This window comes from Taeniopygia guttata, chromosome 4 (genome assembly GCF_048771995.1).
Source record: "Taeniopygia guttata chromosome 4, bTaeGut7.mat, whole genome shotgun sequence".
Taxonomy (NCBI): Eukaryota; Metazoa; Chordata; class Aves; order Passeriformes; family Estrildidae; genus Taeniopygia; species Taeniopygia guttata.
The window spans coordinates 32,595,799-32,618,695 of record NC_133028.1 but is presented as its reverse complement, the minus strand read 5'-3'; the positions used below and the strand labels follow the sequence as shown (position 1 = coordinate 32,618,695).

Here is a 22,897-nt window from a genome sequence, read left to right as displayed (position 1 = left end):
TCTTGCTCTAATCTTTTTAAAAATAAGCAGTAAATATTCAGTGACAAGCATGTCCCTGAAACATATCGCTGGAAGAAGAGACAGTGTATGAACTGAGTGACATTACAAAGTGGCATAATTGTGTTCTCTTCTTTGCTTCCTGTTCAGCTCCTAACAATACCTAATATTTGGGCTGCTTTCTTTTGGCAGCTGAGCACTGAGCTGACATTTTGATGGTACTATTTATTGTAACCTCAAGGTCTCACTCCTGCGCGATAATGTTCAGCTCAGAGCCCATCACTGTACATGTGAAGTTAAGGTTATATTTTCCCATGTGCATCACTCTACACTTATCCACACTGAATTTAATTTACCATTCCATTGTCTAGTCACTCAATTTCATAAGGTCCTGTGATTCTTCACCACTTGCCCCTCATCCGTACAGCCATGAATAAATTGGTATCATCTGAAAACTTGGTTGCTTCAGTGCTCAGTTACCTTTCCAGGTCAATTACAGGTATGGGAAGGGGAGCATATCCCAGTGCAGATCCCTGTGGTATTCCACTGGTAGGCTTCCTTCACGATGCAGGTTTGACCATTTACCCCTAATTTCTGGTTATGTCTCTTAACCAGTCGTGTTGCTTTGCAGAGAACTCTATTTTGCCATGGTTGCTTAGTTCCTTTAAAAGCCTTTGGTAAAGTACTTGTTAAAAGCTTTTTTGAAATTGATTGATTGGATCACTGGTTTCACATGTTTGTTTGAGCTATTCAAAGAATTGGGTTAATTTTGTAAGGCTTCACTTAATGAAAACTGAAATTCGATTCTTCTTAGACCCCACTTAGGGCCCACTTAGTCTTTTTGCTATTATAGTTTCTATTAACTTCACTAGCATATAGATGTCAGGTTTGCAGGTTGCCATTCCCCTGGAGCTTCTTTGGAACCTGTATTAGAATTTGGCAGCACATTAGCTACGTTGGAGACGTCAAGTAGCAAGGCACTGTGGAGAGAGATGTTCATTAGTAATTCAGTTATTCTCCCTTTTCAGTTTGTGCTCTCAGGTGAATGCTGTCTAGTGCCAGCCATTTCTTACTTCATTCACAGAAAAATTTTTGGTTTTTCCCCCATACTTCTGTAACACCCACCATAACAGAGTTCCTTGTTCCCACTAACATAATAACAATAATTTTAATCATAAATTAAAGCCAAATCAGTTGTTAAAAGCTGGATTTAAAAAATGCAAGTCTTCTGCTCTTACTTGCAAGTAACATACTAATACATTTTGCTTTGTTTGATTTTGTATATTTTCACTTCACTTTCTTGTATTTGAGAGAATGATGCAAATAGCTGAAGGAAGGGCAAGATTTCATTTACGGATTAAAAAAAAATATATTGTGAAAATTTATAGAGTTGTTATTTCAGTTATACAAGTCTGAGATGTTATTTCAAACGATGGTCCTCTAGAAAGGAAACAGTATTTTTAATTTGGAAATTTCTTTTTATTGAAAACACATATGTCCTCTCTTAGTAATTATCAATCTTAAATTACATTAGACAAATTTTAGCTCGTGGGTAATAAGTGTGTAACAGCACCATATGTGGTTTCTGAGTGAAGCTTTTGTCATATTTCATTTTGGGGGAATATTCATTTGACAGTCCTCATTACACAGGTCCCATTCAAAGCTGTATAAAAAATGTGACTGAAGAATACTTTTGGGGTCATAATCTGATATATCATTGGACAAAGCTGTTTCAGTGTTTGTATTATATATTCAGATTTTAAGGATTTGGAAATGGATTTTAGTCAAACTAGGCTTAAACTTTGAATCTATCAAATTCCTGAGCTCTTAACGCCCTTAAGTGGAGTTCTTACTCCTCAAGGCAGAAGAATATTGCAGGCAAAATCCTTGAGAGCAGGTCCTTTTGCTTCTTGAAAGCAAAGAGCAGTAAAGCTTTTCAGGTATCTGCGGAAGCGTAGCCATAATTTCACTGCAGAGCTCTGCTGGGGACAGCTCTGTCCCACTCAGTCCATGGAGGCAGAGCAAGAGATTGTTATTTTGTTTTTATCTTACAGAAATGGGCTTTGTGGTCCTTTACAGAGTTCCATGTGATGGAAATCCTGGCAGCTCTGATGCTCCAGCTTCACTCTCTGTGTTTCACATCCTGTTAGTCCTCAGTGGGAGAAATGACTGATTCCCTTTTTCTTCTGCCATGTGCGTTCAGGGGCATGAGATGTGATTCATCACAGACACACTCCTCAAGCTGATACTGCCATTATGCTCGTATTGGAGGAGTGAGGAAAGAGTACTGTTGTAACTGGGATTACAGCATTTTTCCAGTTATGCATAAAGACTTTGCCAATTATAGGAAGAAACAATTTTTGTATTGGCATGTTTTCAGTTTGTCAAGGTGAAAGTCAGTGAAGTGAAGAGAGAGAAAAACAGGGCAAAAATCACAAGGTAATGAGGTAAAATGAATTACAAGTAATACATGGAACTAACATGATGTGCATTTAATTTAAACAGTTTGGCAGCAAAGGTTAAATGAAAATTTACCTGTAGAACTGAAAACTGTTTATGTGGGACTCATATAGAACTGCTTGATGGTGATTTTGTTCCTGTTCTTTCACTTTTGAAAATTACTGTGGACAGACCAGAAAACTGAAGTACCATCATAATTCTTCACTAGCACAGGGAAGTAGTGTTTAAAAGAACTGCCAAGTTCTAATTCAACCTTACTTTTTTTAATGATAAGTACATGCACTTTACAGAATTACAGGTTTCAGGAAGACACCCCAACATCTCTCCCCACTGTATTCATAATGTCTAGGGAAATATTTTTGGTTTTGCCTTCTGAAAGATTTCTTTGGCAAAGTATTTTGGCAGTGTCAAAATATGGCAAGGACCAATTGGATATCAGCGCTCCAGTTTGCTTGGACATTGGCAAGACCCTTTTGTCAGATTTTGTATTGAGGACAAAAATCCCTCACAAGCCTGAATGACAAAAAGCTTTGAGGCCTTTCATCTTAGGTTGTGCTTTTAGGCAGCATCACCTGCCAGGATTATAGAGACATATTGCAGCGATGTTAAATCTAGTTCATTACAAGGTTCTTGAGCATTGGTCTCCTAAGAACCAACATCTATATAAAAATAATTTGAAGAAGTGTAGGAGAGAAACTGTTTAATAAGAGGATTTTTAAAGTTTGCATCAAACAAAATAGATATAGAGGAAGTTACAAAGTACTTTAAAAAATCCTGGAAAAGTGGAAGTATGGATAATAAGAGGCGTTATGTAGAAGATGGTCTGGTCTTTGGGAGATTTCTTAGGATATGCCAGGGGCAGGCATGAGCTGTTGATTTGTGCATGCCAGCAACTCATGACAGCTGATTTAGTACTTTTTGTATTCCTCTGGGAAATGGTTTTTTCCTCCCCAGAGACCCCTGTAGCTGTAACCATGTTAGTTTAAACCTTCTTTCCTTTCTTGACTGAAGTGGCTGAGAGCAAATTATCTTTTCCTGAGCAGGAGTATAGATAAAGCCCCTGTTCTTCCTTGTTCACTCTCTTTCTCCCCTGGAAACCTTTGAGAATAAACATCTTGGACTACATCGGGGTTTAGAGCCTCTTTTGGAATCTTTTCCCTTGCCCCTGAAATATTCCCCCAAAGCCCTCTCAGATCTGGGCTAGTCTAGTAACTCCAGGGAGCTGCAGGGGTAATTATTTCAAGCACTAACATTGCCTTCTTTGTACATAGCATATCCAACATAAGACTGTGCGATCCATACATACTTTTTCGGACCTGCATGGAATTTCACTAAGACAACAATGTTGTTGATCTTTAGTTCTGATACCAGGCTTGATATTTTCTGGCCACAAGTTGGCCATTTGTACTTCCTTTCTAAGTATATAATCTCAATGACTACAGCAATAATACTGAAACATTGTGGATGGAATTGCTCTTGGAGTTTCTGTAGTGAGTAAAAGACGTCAAGATAAACTTGGTGTGTTTTCAGACCTCCTATGGAGAGAGCAGCTACAGAATGCACAGATAAACTGGGAGTGACCGTAAAATGATTTCAGTAGGTGACTTGAAATCCATAAGATAATTTATGTAGGGATTTTTTTTCTGTGTGTTCTCTCAGGGAGTTTAGGAAGGCACAGCTCATAGCCTATGTGGCAGGAAGATTTTCAGCCCCATGGTTAATTCAGTTAGTTGTCTACTGCCCTTTAAGGCCTGGCTGAAGTCTTTTGATGATTGACCTCCTTTCCTCAAGCTCCCACTTGTTCAACGCACAGCAGCAAGGCAGCCTAGCTCACAGCCAGCACGCTTTCTGCTCCAGAAAGGCTTTTGGTGAGGAGAGGGTAACCAAGACCAAACAATGTGAATTATTCTTCAGTCATAGTCTATTCCCAGCTGTCCCCTTTCCTGGCAGCAAGGGAGCAGGCAGGGACTATATTGGGCATAAATCCAGAGGTAGTGCTCATGCAGACTAGCTATTGTGTGTGTGTTTAGTAAATCCAGCTTTTCTGGATCCACCTTTATTGGCTGGATCTTTACAGCCTGCAGACAGTGCTGCTCCTGCTGTGGTCTGGAGCTGAACCCCACTGTGGTAGCTGACATGGCTTGATGCACGTGTTGCCAAATGTACCATCATTTCACTGGTGACACTGAGAATAATTTCTGAACTTCACTGGTGTAGGCACTGTGTACTTAAAATGTAGATTGGAGAAACAACTAGCAGATTCCTCCCTTTTGCCTGTTTATTTTAGGTCTTAATAGACTTAAGTATTTCAGGACTCTGTAGTAAAATAAATGCCTGAGGGAATCTGAAATGTTCACACATAACTAGGGCTGGCAGGAGAACAAGAATTCAGTGTCATGAAAAATTTAGCGGGCTTGGCATTCATCTTGATGAGGAACTAAACACAGTTCTTCAGAGATTTTAATGAAAAAAAAGAGGGATAACAAGTTGCTCTCTTATTAGCTGCAGGCTCATTAGCTGAGGCACTCACCTGGAAGGTAGGAGACCCAGACTTAATCCTCTGGCCTGAATCAAGCAAAACATTAAAATGTCTTTTCTCTGGTTAGCTGCTGTCTCTCCTGGTTTGTCACCCTTACATGGCCCCAAAGTTGGGGTTACCATCTGAGATGCCTCTTCAGCAGCAGGTGGGATCAAAGTTAGTTCTGGGTGTCTTCTGGTCTTGAAGAGTCTGCAGTTTGTATTGGTGAGTAGTTGTGGGACAGTCCATAAGAACTGCTCGACTGTCTCTACTTTGTTCATTGTTTTTTAAACATGTCTTGAGTTTGCTTTCATGAAAAGTAAGCAATGACATTACCAGTATTACCTGTGTCCTTATGTTATCCCATGTACACATCCTAAAGTGCTGTAAATAATTTCTACATTTATTTTAGTATGCTAGTGGTTTGGATTAAATGGCATAAATCATTAGCTAGTGCTGCAATCAACATGCCAACATGTTCTTGTCTTGATAATTTTTAGTGGAATTTTAGTGGAATAAATTAATGAGTTTGTAACAGAAAAGGTGTCTGACACTTTTTAATTGTGATGTGAGGGAAAATAAAGAGCTCCCATTAAGTAAAGAAAAGACTAAGGAAAGGTAAGAGGGAAGAAGGTAGAGATTTCCTTAGCTGTAAAAGGGAAGGCCAAGATACTGGGAAGCCTTGTCTCTAGGAGGTCACAGGTGCAGGTGGCACTGCCCTGACTTCACATATGTTGTGCGGCTCTTAGAGGTTTGTTTCCTGCCCAATTTGCAGCATTCAGTTCATAACCTTTGCAGGGGATTGGAGACATGCAAGATAAAAATACAGTATTTTGCAAAGCAAACAGGAGAACATGCATTTCTGCCCTCAAACTGGGATCCTGGTAGGAGATGCCTGAAGTAAGAAGATAATTTGATGCACTCTGTCCAGTAACTTTACATTCAATTCACATGACAGCCCCTCCTTCAAAGGCTGTTTTTTTGTTTGGTTTTTATGGATAACATCAATGAAGACTCTTTTGAGCTGGGGATGGGAGGGGAAGAGCTGAATGCATTTAATCCAGTAGAATGAAAAGAGACTGTGACCATAAAACCATCAAAAAAACAGTTGGGTATTATTGTTTATGATTAATTGTTTTCTGCTAATCAGGCATTTTCATAAATGTATTTTCCTTACAAATTGATATGTTGTTATTCCAATGGGGAAGCTGTAGTAACATACCGTACTGCATGTTAGGATTTTTTCTTTCAAATGGAATGATGTACGAGTCACTTATGCCTGAAACATAGTAAAACTTACTATGCTATCGTTCATACCACATCTTCTGATGTAGATAGATCCAAAAAGACCCTTGCAGTGAAAGTTGGATTCCTGAGAATTTGTATAGGTTGATAAATTTTATGGGCTGATGCATCATTTTTATTCAGAAGAAATTTGTGTATGGTTCTTAATATCACTGCCTGCTCACCTCAGCACGCATATCTTAACATCAGTGAGGCAGAGGGCTTTGTATTAAACTGCATTGATTAACAGCCTCCTCTAGTCACAGAATCTGACTTTGAAGTATCCTGTGATTTGTTTTCTGCTTGTGCATGTAAAGATTCTGACCAAGAATTCACTTTGCAGGCTGTAACTGCTTCAGAAATACATAATGAATGGTAACTGTGTCAGAAAACATGTAGAGAATGAATATTTGTACCACTACTATATCTCAAAAATAAATAACAAATACAAACAAATTACCAAAAAAAAGGCATCTCAGATAACTGAGCAAGAGAGCTAAAACTATTCCTTTATTTCTTCATGTAGAAGTCATGATATTTCAAGTGTAGGAGGCTAATTTAAGTTATATGTAGTAACAGCAACTGCAGCAGAAAACTGCATGTGTGTTAGACATTAGCATGCCAAAGAACAAAATTAATGAAATGTGGGTAAACCTGATTTCAGTTCTGTGTTTCTTTTTTTCTTCATGCTTATAAATTGCATTTTATAAGGTCTGATCCTTTCAGAATGAGCATCTTTTAAGTGTTCCTACATAATCTCTTCCTTGCATGGTGCTGCTTTATCAAGCATTTTATAAAATTAGTTATTTTGTGTTGATATGAATGCAGACCAAGTCAAGCCATTAGCTGGGTTTTTCAGGAGCTGCTCTCATAACTGGTTGCATTACACCTTTTCATAAAAGAGGTATTGTGTGAATACAAATGTAATCTTGGCCAAGAACCTGTTAAAAAGTGTCTTTTTCAGAGAGGAAAAAATGTAGTCAAGTAAAAAATTTGTTCATGCTTTTTCTTATCAGTAAATACTTTGGTAGATGTTTTGGCAGTAGAGATTCATGAAGGTTGGTGGGAAGGCATAGATAGTCTTGGAAAGCACATGCCGTAACATATACATATGGGGAATTTTAATTTTACAGGACAGGGCTTCCAGACCAGTTGTTCTAAATGCTTTCTGTGTAGTAACTCATTTTTATCTGGCAGCTTTTACTGGTAATTGGGGGGGTATCTTGAAAGTAGAATATGTCAAAATTAGTATTTTTTCCGGATAGCAGAGACTTGTACATCTTCTACTGGCAATCCTGCTGTTTAGCTGAAGAGCAGTTGTTTTGGAGTTTGCAAAGCACTCAGACAGCAATTTCCTTTCATCCCTTTTCAAAGAGATGGATAACCTCTGCCTGCTGGCAGATATGGATGGCCCAGCTGGCATGTCCCTTGTCCCTGGACCAAGGCCCAAGGATTCTGGAAGCAACCTGGTAAAGAGAGTTTGTTACCCTTGGCTCCACTCAGGCATAAACAAGTATTTTCTCTATTTTGGAATTTTCCTTCAATATTTTGGTCCTTTTCTATTTTCTTTGAGATAAAACCTCTTTACAGTAACTGGTGTGGTTTACTTTACTTTGGTTTTTACTATTCTGAAATGGTCCAGTTGGCAAAGAAATAAAGATTATGACATGACTGCTGGATTTCATAGCTAATATTTCATGAAACTTTATTAGAATGGACTTTTGTTCATTAGCTCATAACTTTATGAAAAGCACTCTTGGACTGAAATTTTCTGTGTTTAGTCTGAGGCCAAAGGTATTTTTTCAACTCCATTCAGCATTTTCTGACCTGCCTAGGCTAATGTGAGGGATTTGTATATTTGTTTAAGAATTGCTAAGTCTGTATTCTTTTGAACTTGAATGGATAACTGACCCTATTTGAAATTTATGGTTTTAAATTTTACATATTGCTAGTGCATTTATCCAGTCCTGCTGAGTGTAAATGCAGATAAAATGTTTAAAAATTAAAAGCTATCAAATATAAGGTTTCTATACTAGTCAAAATATATTCTGTTTTAGATACCAATAATTTCTTATAGTGGAAGAGTGACTAAAGGTGTGAAACTGTGTAGTGCTTCATAAAATTTTCTGATCAGCTGATACGTTATTGCTTATATCTTCAGTCAAAAATAAGGTTTTTGTTTAATGCTGAATTTCCAGAGACACCTAAATAGAGAGTCCAGCTTTCTCTCAGTTCTCAGTACCTTATAGGTTTTATTGTTCTCAGTTTTCTGAATAACTCCTCAATGAGGCTTTGTCAAAAATCTGGCCCCAAAATGCCACCTCTGGCCCATTTCAACCCTGCTGCCTTAGCAGCTTTGGTAGTGAGCTGACTCCAGTGATCATGCAGTGGGTTTTCATTTAAGCTTTCCAGCTTCTTGCCTGTGGTAGTCTATTTGTTTCTAAAGTAGAAACATTTTCTCCACATGGGCAAAACTGATAAGTTCTCTTCCAGCAGAGAAATAAATTACATACTAGATGTAATGAGACATCAATGTCCAGTAAATGTCCTGTTGCTTGTAAGAGTGGTACTGTGTGAGACAACAGTCAATAATTTTCTGGTAATTCTCTAATTCCTCCCCTCCCCAAAATTCCTTTGTTAAGGAGTTACATTTAGTGTAGCAGAAAAAAAGCTCTAACAAGAAATAGAGCTTGAAAGTGCTGTAGGAAGGGAAGGGCTTTTGATAATGAAGCAACAAGAAGTAACAAAAATACCTATTTCAGTGGTGTTACCTTCAGACCCTTCCAGAGTTCACTGCTGGTTAGGTAAGTTTGATGTTGCATTGGCAGGGCTGCTTTCTCCTTTCTCATTGCTAAATGTGTGCTTTTGTAGGCATGGCGTGATTCTTTAGTGTTATGGGAAATTTTATTGGTTTACCTCAGTTTATTGGGAGAAGGCAGGGAGCAGCAGCATGGTGGTTTAGTGCACATGGAAGGCTCTGGCACTATTGCTGCTCATTCTGATGGCTGCTCGACATTGTCCTGGTCTCTGCAGAGCCCTGAGCTCATGGGGGAGCGTGTGCCACTGTCTGGGGCAGCTTGCAATCAGAAGCTGGTAAAGGTGGCAACAGTCATTGTATCCTTCCTTCTACTCCTGTTCTTTTGCAATGCCATGGCTCCGGTCTTTTGAAATAGCCACAGTCAAAAAAATGTAGCTCACAGGGATATAAATAACTACTAAAAGAACTAATTGGTTAGAGCATAAGGTCATGGCTTTGATCCCCATTTACTTGAGATGGGCTTGGTGATTGTGATCCTTGTGGGTTCTTTCCAAATCAGAATATTCTGTGATTCTTGTGAATACTAAAAAATAGGATTGTTTTTGTAAGGTTGATAGAACTATTTTTCAGCAGTTTGTTGCTCTTTGTTCACATCTATCAAAATCTCTTTAAATTGCTATGTTTCCTTCTGAGAAAACAAGTCATATTCTGTGCTCTGCAAGCATAAGCAATTTGATGTCATTAAGAGGTTCTCCGGATGCTTTTTTCGAATATGTTGTTCCCTTTATGGCAGATTGCAAGGCAATGGCCACGCTGGTAACAAAAGTAGGCAAAACTGGTGTCCCTGTCATTGCTTAGACTGCTTTTCTCATATAGGACCCAGAAGAATTAAGAAAACCAGATTTAGTTAATTAGTATTTGATTTCACTCCTCTTTAAACTGCTTTTTACAGGGGTGGGAGGCATGAGGGTAGGAAATTACCTGATTCTATAAACTGAATGATTTTTGAATCATTCTCAGAAGGTTTATTTCCTCATTAAGAATCCTCTCTCCCACTCCCTTCCAAAAAAACCTTTATGTTGTCTGGTGTTCTTCAATATGCATTTCCTGTCCTGTTCAAAAAAGACATTTTCTTCTCCCCCTGATTTAGCCCAAAGCAACTGTGAAAATACAAAGTGCATCGACTACCACTGAGTTATGTTGGAAGAATGATAAACCAGATGTGACATGGCTCAATCCATTTCACCTCTAATAATAAAAAGTCATAGATAGGAAGAACAAAGAAGCATTTCTTCAAAGGTTATTTTTATAGGTGATTAGTCTTTATGAATTGCCATCTGAAAGAGTATCAGCATCCAGAAAAATTACAGTTTTTTACAAAGGTCAGGATTGAGAGTGGAAACTGGTAAACACTTTAGCATCATTCCTGAATGAATGTAAGACAGACTCAGAGTGGCTATCCTTCCTACATTGATTATAGTATCTGCCAGCTGCTCCATTTTTGATGCTTGATTCCATTTCTGGAAATGCTGGAAAAAGAAAAAACTCTGGTGGGTTTTTTCCCTTTTTTTAGCTTGTGTCTGTGGTGTGTTTATAGTATGGGTTTTTTGAACATGAAATCCTGGCAGGCTTTAAGGAAGGGCTTTTTTTTTCCTCACAACACTGTGTAATGCTTAGTTTGGTTTGCATGTGAATTGATGAGTAGTGGGTACAGAGGGTACAAGCTGCACATTCCCCCTACCCGAGAGATCTCTGCTGCCCTTTCCCTGCCCCCGTGTAGTGGTCAGTGAAGCAGTAGGCCCAGGCAGATGTGCACAGCTATGTTGGGCTCTGACTGAAGCAGAAGTGATTGGCCATGCACGGGTGCCTTGCATTGCTCAAGTGCAGAGCTGTGCATGTATGCCTGCATGTGGAGCAACCATGCATCTCTGCCTCTTGGCTGTGCTTGAGCAGGCACCAACTGCTGTGGTAGGAAAGGGCCAGGTCTGTGGCCAAGTTACACAGGAGCCAGATGGGGACCCAGGAGCTTCCCTGCATGCACAGTCCAAGTGCTACCAGCCCTTGGAGACCTTCTGGCTCTGATGCTCCAGCTACTGTGTGCTGGCTGCCAGGGCCTGCAAGTCGGTTGCAAGTGGTACTTGGCTGGGCCAAAACTGCAAGTGTGCCACTTGTACAGCTGGGTTGGTGGCTGACCTGGTGTCTCCTTGTCCTGGCTGTGCTGTATGAGACTCCCATCACACGGCAGAGGAGTCTGAATCCCAGCAGATGCTCTGAATGAAGAAGTGATATTTTCATGTGAGAACTTCTACATCTCAAGTGAAGATAGGAGTTAATCGGAATATTTTGCAATCTGGCATTGATTTTAGCTTGTTTCTGTCCAAAACTGTGCCCCCAGCCCCTGAAAAAAGATTAATGTTTTTCTAAAAATACAGAGACCTATCACTTAAAATTATTTTCTGAGTAGAATGAAGATTTTCACTCTTCTTGGAATAGCTCTCTGTTCCCTTCCAGTATTTTTCATGCACACTTTTAATTAATATTGGGGGAAATAAACTGGAAGATTCAGTTGAGCTGAGCAAAGTAGCTCCTAAAAAATAAGCCCTGGATGCTAGAGATGCTTGAGGTTTTGGTTCAGCTTGAGGTTTTGGTTCAGCTTATGGACTTTGTGCCTAGGTGAGTACATGTTTGCTCTACACCTGGCTCTGAATTTATAAGGCAAGTCCTTTTGAAAATAATAATAGTAAATTTTTTTTTTTCTGTAGTAAGAAAGAGCTGTGCATTTTGGCTAGGATACTCTGTCAGTTAAGGCTCAGATTCTGCAATTTCTTTACAGACAAAACTCCCATTTAAAGCAAAAATAAGCACTGCCTGAACTCAGGACTGAAGACAGAGCTGTTGTGGTCATGCAGTCTGACCCCTATAAGAGCAGGGCACTCCTTTTCATTTAACAATCTGCTGAGCAGCAGCTGTTAACTTTTTGAAACAACCAAAATGCTTCAAAATATCAAGTGTTTGCTTCAGAAATGTGTGTCAGGTCTAAGGCATAACCATTTTTCTTAAGAAATCTTTCTCTTTTTTAGAAGATAATTGCCCGTTTTATATTACTGAGTCTGGTTATTATACTATATTTCCAAGAGAGGAAAAAACCAAATTACATTATTTCAGGCCATAATTTGTCTTGCTTTCTAATGGATTAATTTTATGTTTCAAATCAATGTCCTTTGATTATGGTCATGTACAGTTTTAGCTTTCACAGTCTATAGAAGTAGTTGCAACTTTGTGAGTTAGAATACATGTCAATACATCTGTTTTGTTTAGAAGTGCTAACTTTTTGACGAAATATAGGAAAAATAAATGCAATTTATGTTTAAAGTCTGCATCAAGGCACAGTTCATCAGCACTCAGAAGGATTTGAAACTTCAAAAGTACAACTCCCAGTTCATGTGTAAAAGGATTATTATCCATTATGCTTACAAATAAAGCAAAACACAATGGAAAATCCACAATAGATCACAGGCATCAGTTCTATGCATTTGAAAGCATTTATTTTTAAGAGAGTTCTTGGCATGTAATTTCTTCTCACTGCAGTGTTTTTCACTGTAGATGGATTCATACAGTCTTATTTATATGTGTGTATATATTTGGAAGACTGTCTATGCATGTATTTCCTTGGGGAGGTCTTCACAGCAGCTACTACAGTGGTCAACTGTAATAAATAGATAAAGAGAACTGTTGTTTTTAAATAATTGTTCTTTGTGTGCTATACAACAGCACTTTTTGGTAGTTCCATTTGCGTGTAGAGTATTAATTAAGAGATAACTGTCACTGCAGGTTGGCTGCAGAAGGCTGCAGGATCCAGCAGAGAGATAAATGCCAATGCCAAGTCATACAGGTTGGAGAGCATACAGGAAATCCATAATGAAAAAACTAGTTTAAAATTAAAACTCACTTGTTACTAACTTACTGTTTTATATGCAGAGATGAAAAGGTCCGAAATGCGGTCAATTAAAGGTTGTACATACCAGGTGCAGGGGCTTGGGAGTTTTTAGGGGCTTTTCTGGGTAAATCTACATGTGATACACTAGAAATTGAAATTTTGGGATACAATCAGTAAACTTGTTAGGAGGGTATAGGTGCCCTTTTTAACAAGAGTCTGTACAGCTTTCAGCACACTGGGAAGTCTTAGAACAGATTGCAAAGAGTCATCTCAGCTTGATTCAGAAGGCTTGTAAGTGTCCTTCATGTTTGAAAGTGTTTTGGTTTCTAATTAATTTAGCCAGAAGACATGTTATTTCTGACCTTCAAAAACCACTGCCTGTCTCATCCAAGTTTTACAAGATCCTTAAACTATTAAAACAAAACAAAACAAAAACAACCAAAAATAAGGCCAAACAGCAACCTGCCGTATCCTGTTGTGAGCAGCAAAGTACAAAATAGAGATATATAGCTATTCTTAGTAATCCATTATATGTATAACATGTTTTTCCACAGTATGGGGTCTGGGTTTGGGTTTCTATGACATAGTAGTGCCATTCAATATAACATGAAATCTTAATTTCTATTAACTCACCAGCCAAAATCCCATTAATTTCAGTAGTGAGATATCTACTTTGCAAATTGTAATTTAATACTATTTTCTTACTGACATTGAAGTCAGTAAGAATCTCTTTACCACTTCAAAATAAGACTCTCCTTCTGTGTGCTTGAGATGTAGATAGAGGAATTTTTTTTTCTTCAGTCTCAGTTGCAAGGACTGCCAACACTGTGAATGGGAAAATGCACTGTTCTGCCATAGCTAAACAGCCTGAACAGAGCTGTGTACTGTTGTATTGCTTTAAGTAGCCATCAGAAATTGTACGTAAGTTTTGTACATAGGATTTATGCAACAAGATTTGAGAGTAAAATAATGGCCCTTCAAAATTTTATAGTGAAATTACTTTTTCAAAGTATGTAACTTGCAATGCATCTTATGGAAGTAAGTCGATAATGCCAGGTTTTTAGGGACAATCTAGATATACATTCAGCATTAGAGAAATTAATGAAGCAATGAAAACTTCACATTTTTAAGATCATGTTTCATCTCAGGAAAGTTTTCGTTGCTTCATGAATTACAGTCAGAAAAAATTGATTTATAATAAGAATAGAAAATAAACAAGTTTTTTTTTTTTCTTTATTCTTAGTGTCATTGCCTGCAAAATCTCTCTGCTTTAACAGTTTGAATCTGGTGGGAAGATTTCTTAAGTGCACATGGTCATCTATTTCAGCCTGCCCACCCTGCAACAGCAGGTCATTACTATTGCTTCTCTCCCATCTTACTTTTCTCCTAAATGCCATTTCCTAAAAGTGTCTAGCACTACTTTCTCTGAAATACATTTAGTGGAGATGGAGTTCATCCAAGCACTCATTGGTGTTGTTGAAGCAGAGTGTTTCTGTAGCAACTGGTGACCTATTGAGGATGAGAGATGAGCAGTTATTGGGTTCATTCTTTGTAATACCATGTAAATAAGCTTAAATGCTGCAAATACCTTATATATATATATATATATATTTTTTTTTTTTTTTTTTTTTTTTTTTCCTAAGGGAAGGCAGCTTGTACATAACTGTAAATTGGGGTTGTGGCCAGGTGGAAGTGCCTGAGGCTCTGGCATTGAAGGCACAGCTCTGCACTGCTCTGCCCCCAGTCCTTCCCAAACTCTGCAGCAGCCCCACTCTCTTTCCCTGCTGTGATACCTGTGGTGTTGGGCAGCACCAATTGACAGAGGCTCAGCTTTAGACTTAGTTAAGCCTTAATATACTTAATACAGAAATTCCTGTACATTACTACTAGTCAATTGTTGCAGACTTCCCTTTGTTTATTTGCTATCTTTTTATGGGTTACACTTACCATACTTGTCCCTTTGAGCTTTTGGATATGTGGCATCAGTTCTGCTCCCAATTTTTAATTTGTGCCATGTTTTAGATCAGTGCTGATTGTGGCAGAGAACACTGTCCTTTTTTTTTAAACATAATTACCTTGTATATATGTATTTAATGTATCCATTATTAGCTCAGGTGTATCTATTTTTTAATGTTCTTCTTACAGCCTATTTTCTTTGTGTTTTACTTTCTTTGGGGACTCATATCCTTAGCAAATGTATTCATCTCTTCACATATTGCTATATTGAATCTGTTCTTGCTGGAGTTTGGCTATATTTTGGATTTTCACGTAAGATAATTTTTTTGAAGTACATAAAGATCATTTAAAGTCATATGTTTTCAATTATGAAAATGCTAACAAAATAAAGTGTTTTTTTTCCTCCTAACTGACCTAAAACATGAGATTTAAGTACTCTTAAGTCCAGCATGTTTGCCTGTGAAAAATATCTTACTGTTGAATCAAGTTCACATATTAAAAACAAGAACTTTTGCTTTTTTTAAATACGGGCAAGAAAGTCAAAGTAGAACAACCAAATGTTTTGCTATGTGGGCACCAAAAGATGCAGAATGGAGAGAAAATCAGAAGTTGTATTTTTCTAGGTTTTCTTAGAATGAAATATTCTTAGTGTAGTATACTTGTAAGCTGTGTGGGAAAAGTGTTATTATCAATCTAATTGGCTTTTTTCATAGTTAATGATTTTTATGATTTATAAATGAGTTTGTTACGGCTTCAAGAGGGGATATTGCCAAATATTTTTACATGCCTTTCATTCCATGTAAAAAAAGAATTGGAAAGGAATATGCACATCATTTACAATTCCTCTAGAAAGTGTGTTAAGTATTTTTTTTTCTTAATGTGTAGCTTATTCTATAAATGGCAGTATAGATAGCTATCTCTCTTTTCACTTGGAATCAAAGAGGAGCTCACTGCAAAAATCTGCCAGTTTTGGATGAAATTGTACAGAAATAGGTGTCCCAGCTGGTTGGCCTTGGGTTCTTGTGAAAAATTGGCTCACATATTACAGCTGGCTCCCCTTTCTCTGCAGACCATGTAACTTTGTGACCAGAAAGCAACAAAAGAAGGGCTAAGGAGAATAGCCATCCTTTATTGGGTGAAGGAGGAAAATACAGTGATGAAGGATGAGAAAGAGTCTGAGGTAACTTAATGCCTTCTTTGCCTCAGTCTTTAATAGCAAGACCAGCTGGCCTCAAGGTCCCCAGCCCCTTGAGCTGGGAGACAGGAATGGGGAGCAGAATGAAGCCCCTGTAAAAGAAGCAATAGTCAGTGACCTGCTATGCAACTTAGACACCCACAAGTCTATTGGGCTCAAGCCGGGAGTGTGAGTGAGCTGGCAGAAGAGTTCAGCAAGCCACCTCCAGTCATTTACCAGCAGCCCTGGACAAGTGTGGATGTCCCAGGCGACTGAAGTTGGATAATGTGACACCTATCTACTGGAAGGGCCAGAAGGAGGTTCCAGGGAACTCCAGACCTGTCAGCCTTACCTCAGTGCCAGGCAAGGTGGTTTCTGCCGAGCAGATAATCTCAAGAGCCATCATGCAACACGTACAGGACAAGCAGGGGATCAGGCCCAGCCAGCAGGGGTTTACAAAAGGCAGGTTCTGCCTGACCAACCTGGTCTCCTGCAACAAACTGACCCACTCAGTGGATGAGGGAGAGGCTGTGGATGTTGTCTACCAAGACTTAAGTAAAGTTCTTGACACTTTCTCCCACAACATTCTCCTGGAGAACCTGGCTTCCCATGGTATAGCTGGGTGTCCTCTTTGCTGGGTTAAAAGCTGACTGGATGAGTAGGCCCAGAGAGGTGGTGGTGAATGGAATTGCACCCAGCTGGTGGCTAGTCACTAGAGTTCCTCAGGGCTCTGTACTGGGGCTAGTCCTCTTTACATATTTTATCAGTGACCTGAAGGAGATCAAGTGTGCCCTATCCAGCTCACAGGTGACACCAAGTTGGGCAGGAATATAGGTATGCTAGGGCGTAGAAGGTTCCACAGAGGGGTCTGGACAGTCTGGATCATTGGAGTGAGACCAATTGTAGTAGGTTCAACAAGGCCAGGTTCTGGGTCCTGCACTTGGGTCACAACTCCATGCAATGCTACAGGCTCAGACAAGAGTGGCTAGAAAGCTGTCTGGCAGAAAAGGACCTGAAGATGCTGGTCAACTGCCAGCTGAACATGAGCTAGCAGTGTGTCAGGAAAGTTTATCTTGAATATTAGGAAAAATTTCTTCACTTAAAGGGTGATCACAGCTTGGAACAAGCTGCCCAGAAAAGTGGTTGAGTCTCTCTTCCTGGAGGTGTTTTACAGACATGTACAGGTGGCATTTAGGGACATGGTTTAGTGGTGGGCTTGGCAATGCTGAGTTAAAGGTTGAACTCAATGATCTTAAAATTCTTTTCCAGCCTAAATGATTCTGCAATTGTAAGACCTGCCTGCTAGAATTCGGGTTATTTATAAAAAGTTGGATAATTTCCTGATGGTCTTACAGCCCTAATCAACTGATTTTTGCAGTAGCAGAGATCTGTCCCTGCTGAGTGTAGTGGTGGGAGTTTTGCTGATACCCTTGCACTTCCAGCCCACACCTGACACATGGTGTTTTCTGAGCTGAGAAATTCAGTAAACCAGGGCACCCAAGTGGTGCATGTTCTGGATGGCTACTCAGCAGTGCAGTGCAGTGTCAGCTAGCCATGCACTGAGACAATTAATAGTTTTGAATAAATGAGGGAGTTTACAAAACAATTAAGGAACCTTGGACATGACACATTTTCAGGCAACGTGTTTTGTATTATGATTTGTGCAATCAGGGCTCTGTTATGCCTGAAAGGTAATGAGTGTAAGTTGAGAAGGAGAAAGGAAGCATATTGAGAAGTGTTATATATTGTAAAGTCCAAAGATACTACTGAAATGTTGACTTGCTTCAGACAGTACAATACATCTGGAACATATTACTTCAGCTCTCCTCTAAGAGAGGTCCAAAGCAAATAAAGGAGCTTTATTCCAAGATTAAAAAAAAATTACAAAGCCCCCTACTTTTTTTTATTAGAACTATTCAAAAAATGAAATATAATGGCTGCCTAAATCAGTTTAAGTATATCATAAATAATGCATTAAATATTCCATCAAGAAATAACCACAAAGTCAGGTTACTGAAGCAAGCAATGGGAAAAATCAAGGTGTAGCAAGAAAACCTGTTGTCATTTTATCTCGAGCTACAAAATGTGCCCATTCCCTTAATCTAAATTCACAAGTTGAGCCCTGTAAAATGTTGTTCCCCCATATTTTTTATTTCCCTGATTGTAAACCTTGGGTTTTACACAGGAGTTACTTGACTAATAGTAAGTGCTCACTTTCCTTCCAGGACCAAGCCTGCATCTTAAATTATAATAATATATATTGTGCTGTTTACTACAAAAAGGGGTTAATGACATGTGGAAGTATTAAGTGAATAGTTTGTGGTGAGGCTGTCATAGGTTTCTTCCCAAGGAAACCAATTGATAAGGTCGTAGCAACATGTTTTAGAGCTATTTAAGAGTGTATAAACTGAATGTGAAATAAAAAAAAAAAATTATAATTAGCATGATTCTAGCACGGTACAAGGGAGGTGGAGGGAAGGTAATTCAAGCTACTGGTGCCACTATGATTTATTAACATTGAGAAGCACAGCACCTCTGCAGCATAACTATACTACTAAGTACCATAAAACCAAATCATTATATAATGAAAAAAAGGCTCTTTTCCTCTAATTTAAATTTAGATTTATAGTTATGAATTATAACCATGCAGATTAATTTAATTTTGGTTTTAACATAAATTATGTAATAAAGCTTCTTCCTATTCTGGCACATTCCCCACCTACAGGCATCAACACTTTATTCAAAAGTATTCCAGCAATCCTACTCTGAGTACGATCTGTGCTCACTAAAGACTATAAAGAACCTATATATTCACAGGGTGGATTAGATAATTCTATCTCTGTTGCATTCTGGTCTAATTATTGTTTAATTGAAGGACTACATGCATTGTCATGATATCCTAAGGCTTTATTTAAATCTTTCTTCCTCCATGATGACTTTAAGATACTTTCAAGATGCAGGAATGGCATGTAGTCATTGTGTATGCATGTTTTAAAACAACTTGTGCAGATGGACATAAGTTTGACAGGTGAAACATTTTGATAGGTTTTAAATGGCATTTGTCTGAGAAACACTGCTGAAAACTAAAAGTTCTGTCAGAGAACTGTGGTAGAAATTTACAGCAGTGAGTTTCTCTGTATATGTGAACTTGGAAAACTGGTCCTGTTTCTCTGTTTCTGTGCCTGCTTATTTGTATTACTTTATTGCACTAGAAGATTTTAGGCAGGAGTGTCCCACTGAAAGAAGCAGTCCTGTATGATAAACACTGTTCATTGAAATATCAAGTCATGGCATTAGCTTATGGTTTCTAAAACACTTAAACCAGTTTATTTCAGGCAATTGTCATATTTTCTTTGTCCATCTTTTTTTGTTGTTTGAAGTAGAATATTCATCTTTTGGTGATACAATAAATAAATTATTTGTTTTTCATGTGATATCTTGACCCATATTTTAAATGCTTTTTATTTTTTTATAGGTCCTCCCATGCCATCCTCTTCATCTAGTCCATCAGTTACTGAACATTTACACTCCCCTCCTCCATCACCCAATCTCCATGACAACCAGAGGTGGTTATTAAGTAATAATGCCAGCCAGCCAGTTCAGGACTCTGATACAGATGAGGACTATACTGCCGGCTCATATCTAGTACAGACCAGTGATAATCCAGTATCTGTCCCAGGTCATGGTAAGAAGAGGACACTTTGTCCATAGTTTAAATACCCTTTTGTTTTCCATCTTCTTAAGAAATTGTCTAACAAAACTTAAATATATCAAAATGACTCTGTATTTTAAACTGATTTTTTCCATATATGCTACAAATTGTTTCTATTTTACTGTAAGAGAAGCAAGAGTAGAAGATAACTGCTAATATAGAAAAGATCATTTAAGTCATTTAACAGGCAATGCTTATGTGAAGCAGTAGCTATTAATGATTTATTATGTAATCTAGTTTTTAGCAAGTGACTAACCTTTAGTTGTACTTTTTAAAGGGTATGCTCAAGTTCGTTAAACTGTCATGATATTTAGCTTCAAATAATGTAAAAGTTGTCTTTTACTACCTCATCAAGTTTAGCAGGTTCCAGCCGTTCCTTTGATTTCCTAAGGGAAGGAGAGGAGGATTTTTGGATAGGGCATTCAAGACTGTGGAAGAAAGCTCTAAAGAGAGCTGTGGGATGACAGGAGGCAGTGGTGGCTTCTGAGATATATGTTTGCACATTTCTCTTCTTTCCAACTGGTATCAGTAAGCTAAAGGAGTGACATACTTTAAACACCAGTGCCTGCTTAAACATTGTGCCCAAAGAAACCACTTTTTTTTCTTTATTTTTTTTCTTTTGATATGAGAAAATATATTAGCCACAGGTTTCCATTTTTGTTGCATGACTGAACAGATTTTCTTGATATAGGCATAGGCAGACTGGAAGAATTTTTTTTTTTTTTTTCATTCACAGCCCTTTTTGGGTAGATCAGCAAAGCTTCGAACAAGCCACTTCAAATTCTAAGAACTATTTCTGTCTTTTGATTGTTAAAATCTCACCTACAAATGAACCACTAGAGGGGGTATGGAGAAATATTTTTCTGCAGATTGCACATCAGCTGATTGGACAGATTTATTTTGTCAAGCATAACACTAAATTTGAGCTTCTCTTCTTAGCTTTGAGTGGAGTTTTGGTGTCGTGTCTAAAAGGCCCGTCTGCTAAGAGCACTCATGTATGGGAATTTGACACATTGGATTAAGGTCTTTAAAATTAATGATAACTTTATTTTTGCGTGTTGAACTTGCTCAGTATTTAATCTGTGAAGAATTCAGAAAATGGCCATGCAGTGTCATAATCAGGGTATGCTATCTTTCTTTTAGTTCTAGGAATATGAAATCTGTTAGAAAATATGTCCATTATCCAAAAGATAGCCGGATTTAGTTCAATAAGTCAATATGTTTAGATTACTGTATCCTACAGCCCTTCTTTTATAAATGAAAAATGCAAAAGTAAGACTAAAAATTTTGAATAGTTGGGAGGATCTGCATGCATCTCTTAGGAAGCTAGTAAATGTTCATCATTGCTCTAGATTTTAGTCTTTTTGTTGCTTCTGAAATTTTGAGCAGTTGCTTGCCAGTGAGTTTACCAACCTTCAGGAATGTTCCTTAATCTGTTTCATCCCAGACAAGCTAAATTATTTTCATCTGATCCTGTGTCAAGTCAAGTCTCGGCCTTTTAGCAGAGCATCAGAGTGGTTTTGATTACAAGTAGGACAGGAGGTTTGTGTTGAGACAGTTGTCCTTTGTAAGACTTTTGCTAAGCAGAAGGAAGACACAGCATATTCTGCAAGTATGTGTTCTTTTTGCTTTTCCCTCTCTCTTCCCACTGATCTCCCCTGTATCCTCTACCTGCTGATGTCTGATACTCACTCCTTCAGCATGTATGTGTGGTAGAAGTGTTGGCAGTTCCCGCTGTCAGATGATCTTTCTCTCCACAAGATTAGGCTTGATTTTAGAAGTGCCTCAGTTTGCTAACCACATATACTGTATGTATGGTGATTGCCATAATTTGAGTCAGGCTTGTTGCTTTTCTGCTGGTTAAGGAGAAGATAATAGCTCTTCAGGTAGTGGACTTCCATTTCCAGAGTCAGCTGCAAAATGAGGGTTTGTGTTACTGGAAGAAAGATTCCTTTCTCTCAGCACATAAATGACTATTGTTTGGATTATCTACTTGTTTTGCTAATGATTGGTTTCTCAGAACATATGCTGATGGGCTATTGGTAGGGAAAAAGTATTTACAGAAGTTCTTTGTAAAACAGGGAAAAGCAGAATTTAATAAGTTAGCTACAACTTTCTTCTACTTGATGATATGCATGGTTGTGTAGCATTTCATTGTAGTATGTGGCTCTCTCAAATTCTATCCTATCAAGTCAATATCATTTAACTGTAGCCTTTAGCATGCTATTATTTGATTACTGCATTTTCTTTAGCTAAAATGGTAAGTAATGCAGGATGTGTAGCACTTTCACAGAAAGAAGAGGTTTTTTTTCACCAGTTGTCTTTTCTTTTGCATCTTCATGTAAGCTTTCAATGCTATCTTATCTTAATGGGTTCAAAGTAAATCCAGTGTCATATTCCAGGTGACTTTGTCCAGTGTTTTTGTTGGCAGAGGGTGAGAGATCACTGCTGAAGCATTTAGAGATAAAAAAGTGCTGACTAAAACCAATTATATTATTGAACTGTTTTCAGTTATATTGACTTTATTTGAATAGCAAGTTGAATTAACATCTTCTTAGTCTATTCAAACATCTGATTGTTTTCCTTTAGAATTAGTTCATTTGACCAGTGTATTTTATTTGATTGGCTCAATCTGAATATGTGTGTAGAATTATATTAATCTCTGATGCTGGGTTTGATTAGCTTGTTTTGTTAACCGATGGGAATTAGCTTCCTTTTCTGGAATTAGCTTAAAGAGCAAAGAGAATTAGTAAAATGAGTTACCAGATGCTTACCATGAGAAGCTATGGTCTACATGGAGGTATTACTCATAGCTTGAAAAATTCAGATCAAGTGAGGACTGTTGAGGACAGTTTAATAGGAATAATTTAGTTTCTCTAAGAGCAGTGTGTTAGTAAGTCATGAAATTCAGGAGGAGATAAATTTTGGGACTATCAGTTGTAACTCTTCTTTTACATAGCATCTCTGATTGATTCTACTTGTTCCTCTTCAGGGTGCAGCTCAGTATATGAACTGTTCCAGCAGTCAGTCTGTTTGTTACTGCTATCAGAACAATTTATTTATAACATTTATTGTTTTTAGAAAGAACAGCAAAATGGTTT

General features: G+C 38.1%; 1 protein-coding gene across 51 annotated transcripts in view; it reads left to right on the top strand.

Moving 5' to 3' along the window:
* Nucleotides 1-22,897, top strand: part of TENM3 (teneurin transmembrane protein 3) — a 1,292,556-nt gene that overhangs the window by 1,103,033 nt on the left and 166,626 nt on the right. For 41 of the 51 annotated variants that reach the window (XM_072927763.1, XM_072927759.1, XM_072927755.1 and 38 more), the window contains one exon: nucleotides 19,560-19,769. In XM_072927763.1, coding sequence (XP_072783864.1) covers nucleotides 19,560-19,769 — 210 coding nt within the window. 51 annotated transcript variants of the gene reach the window in all.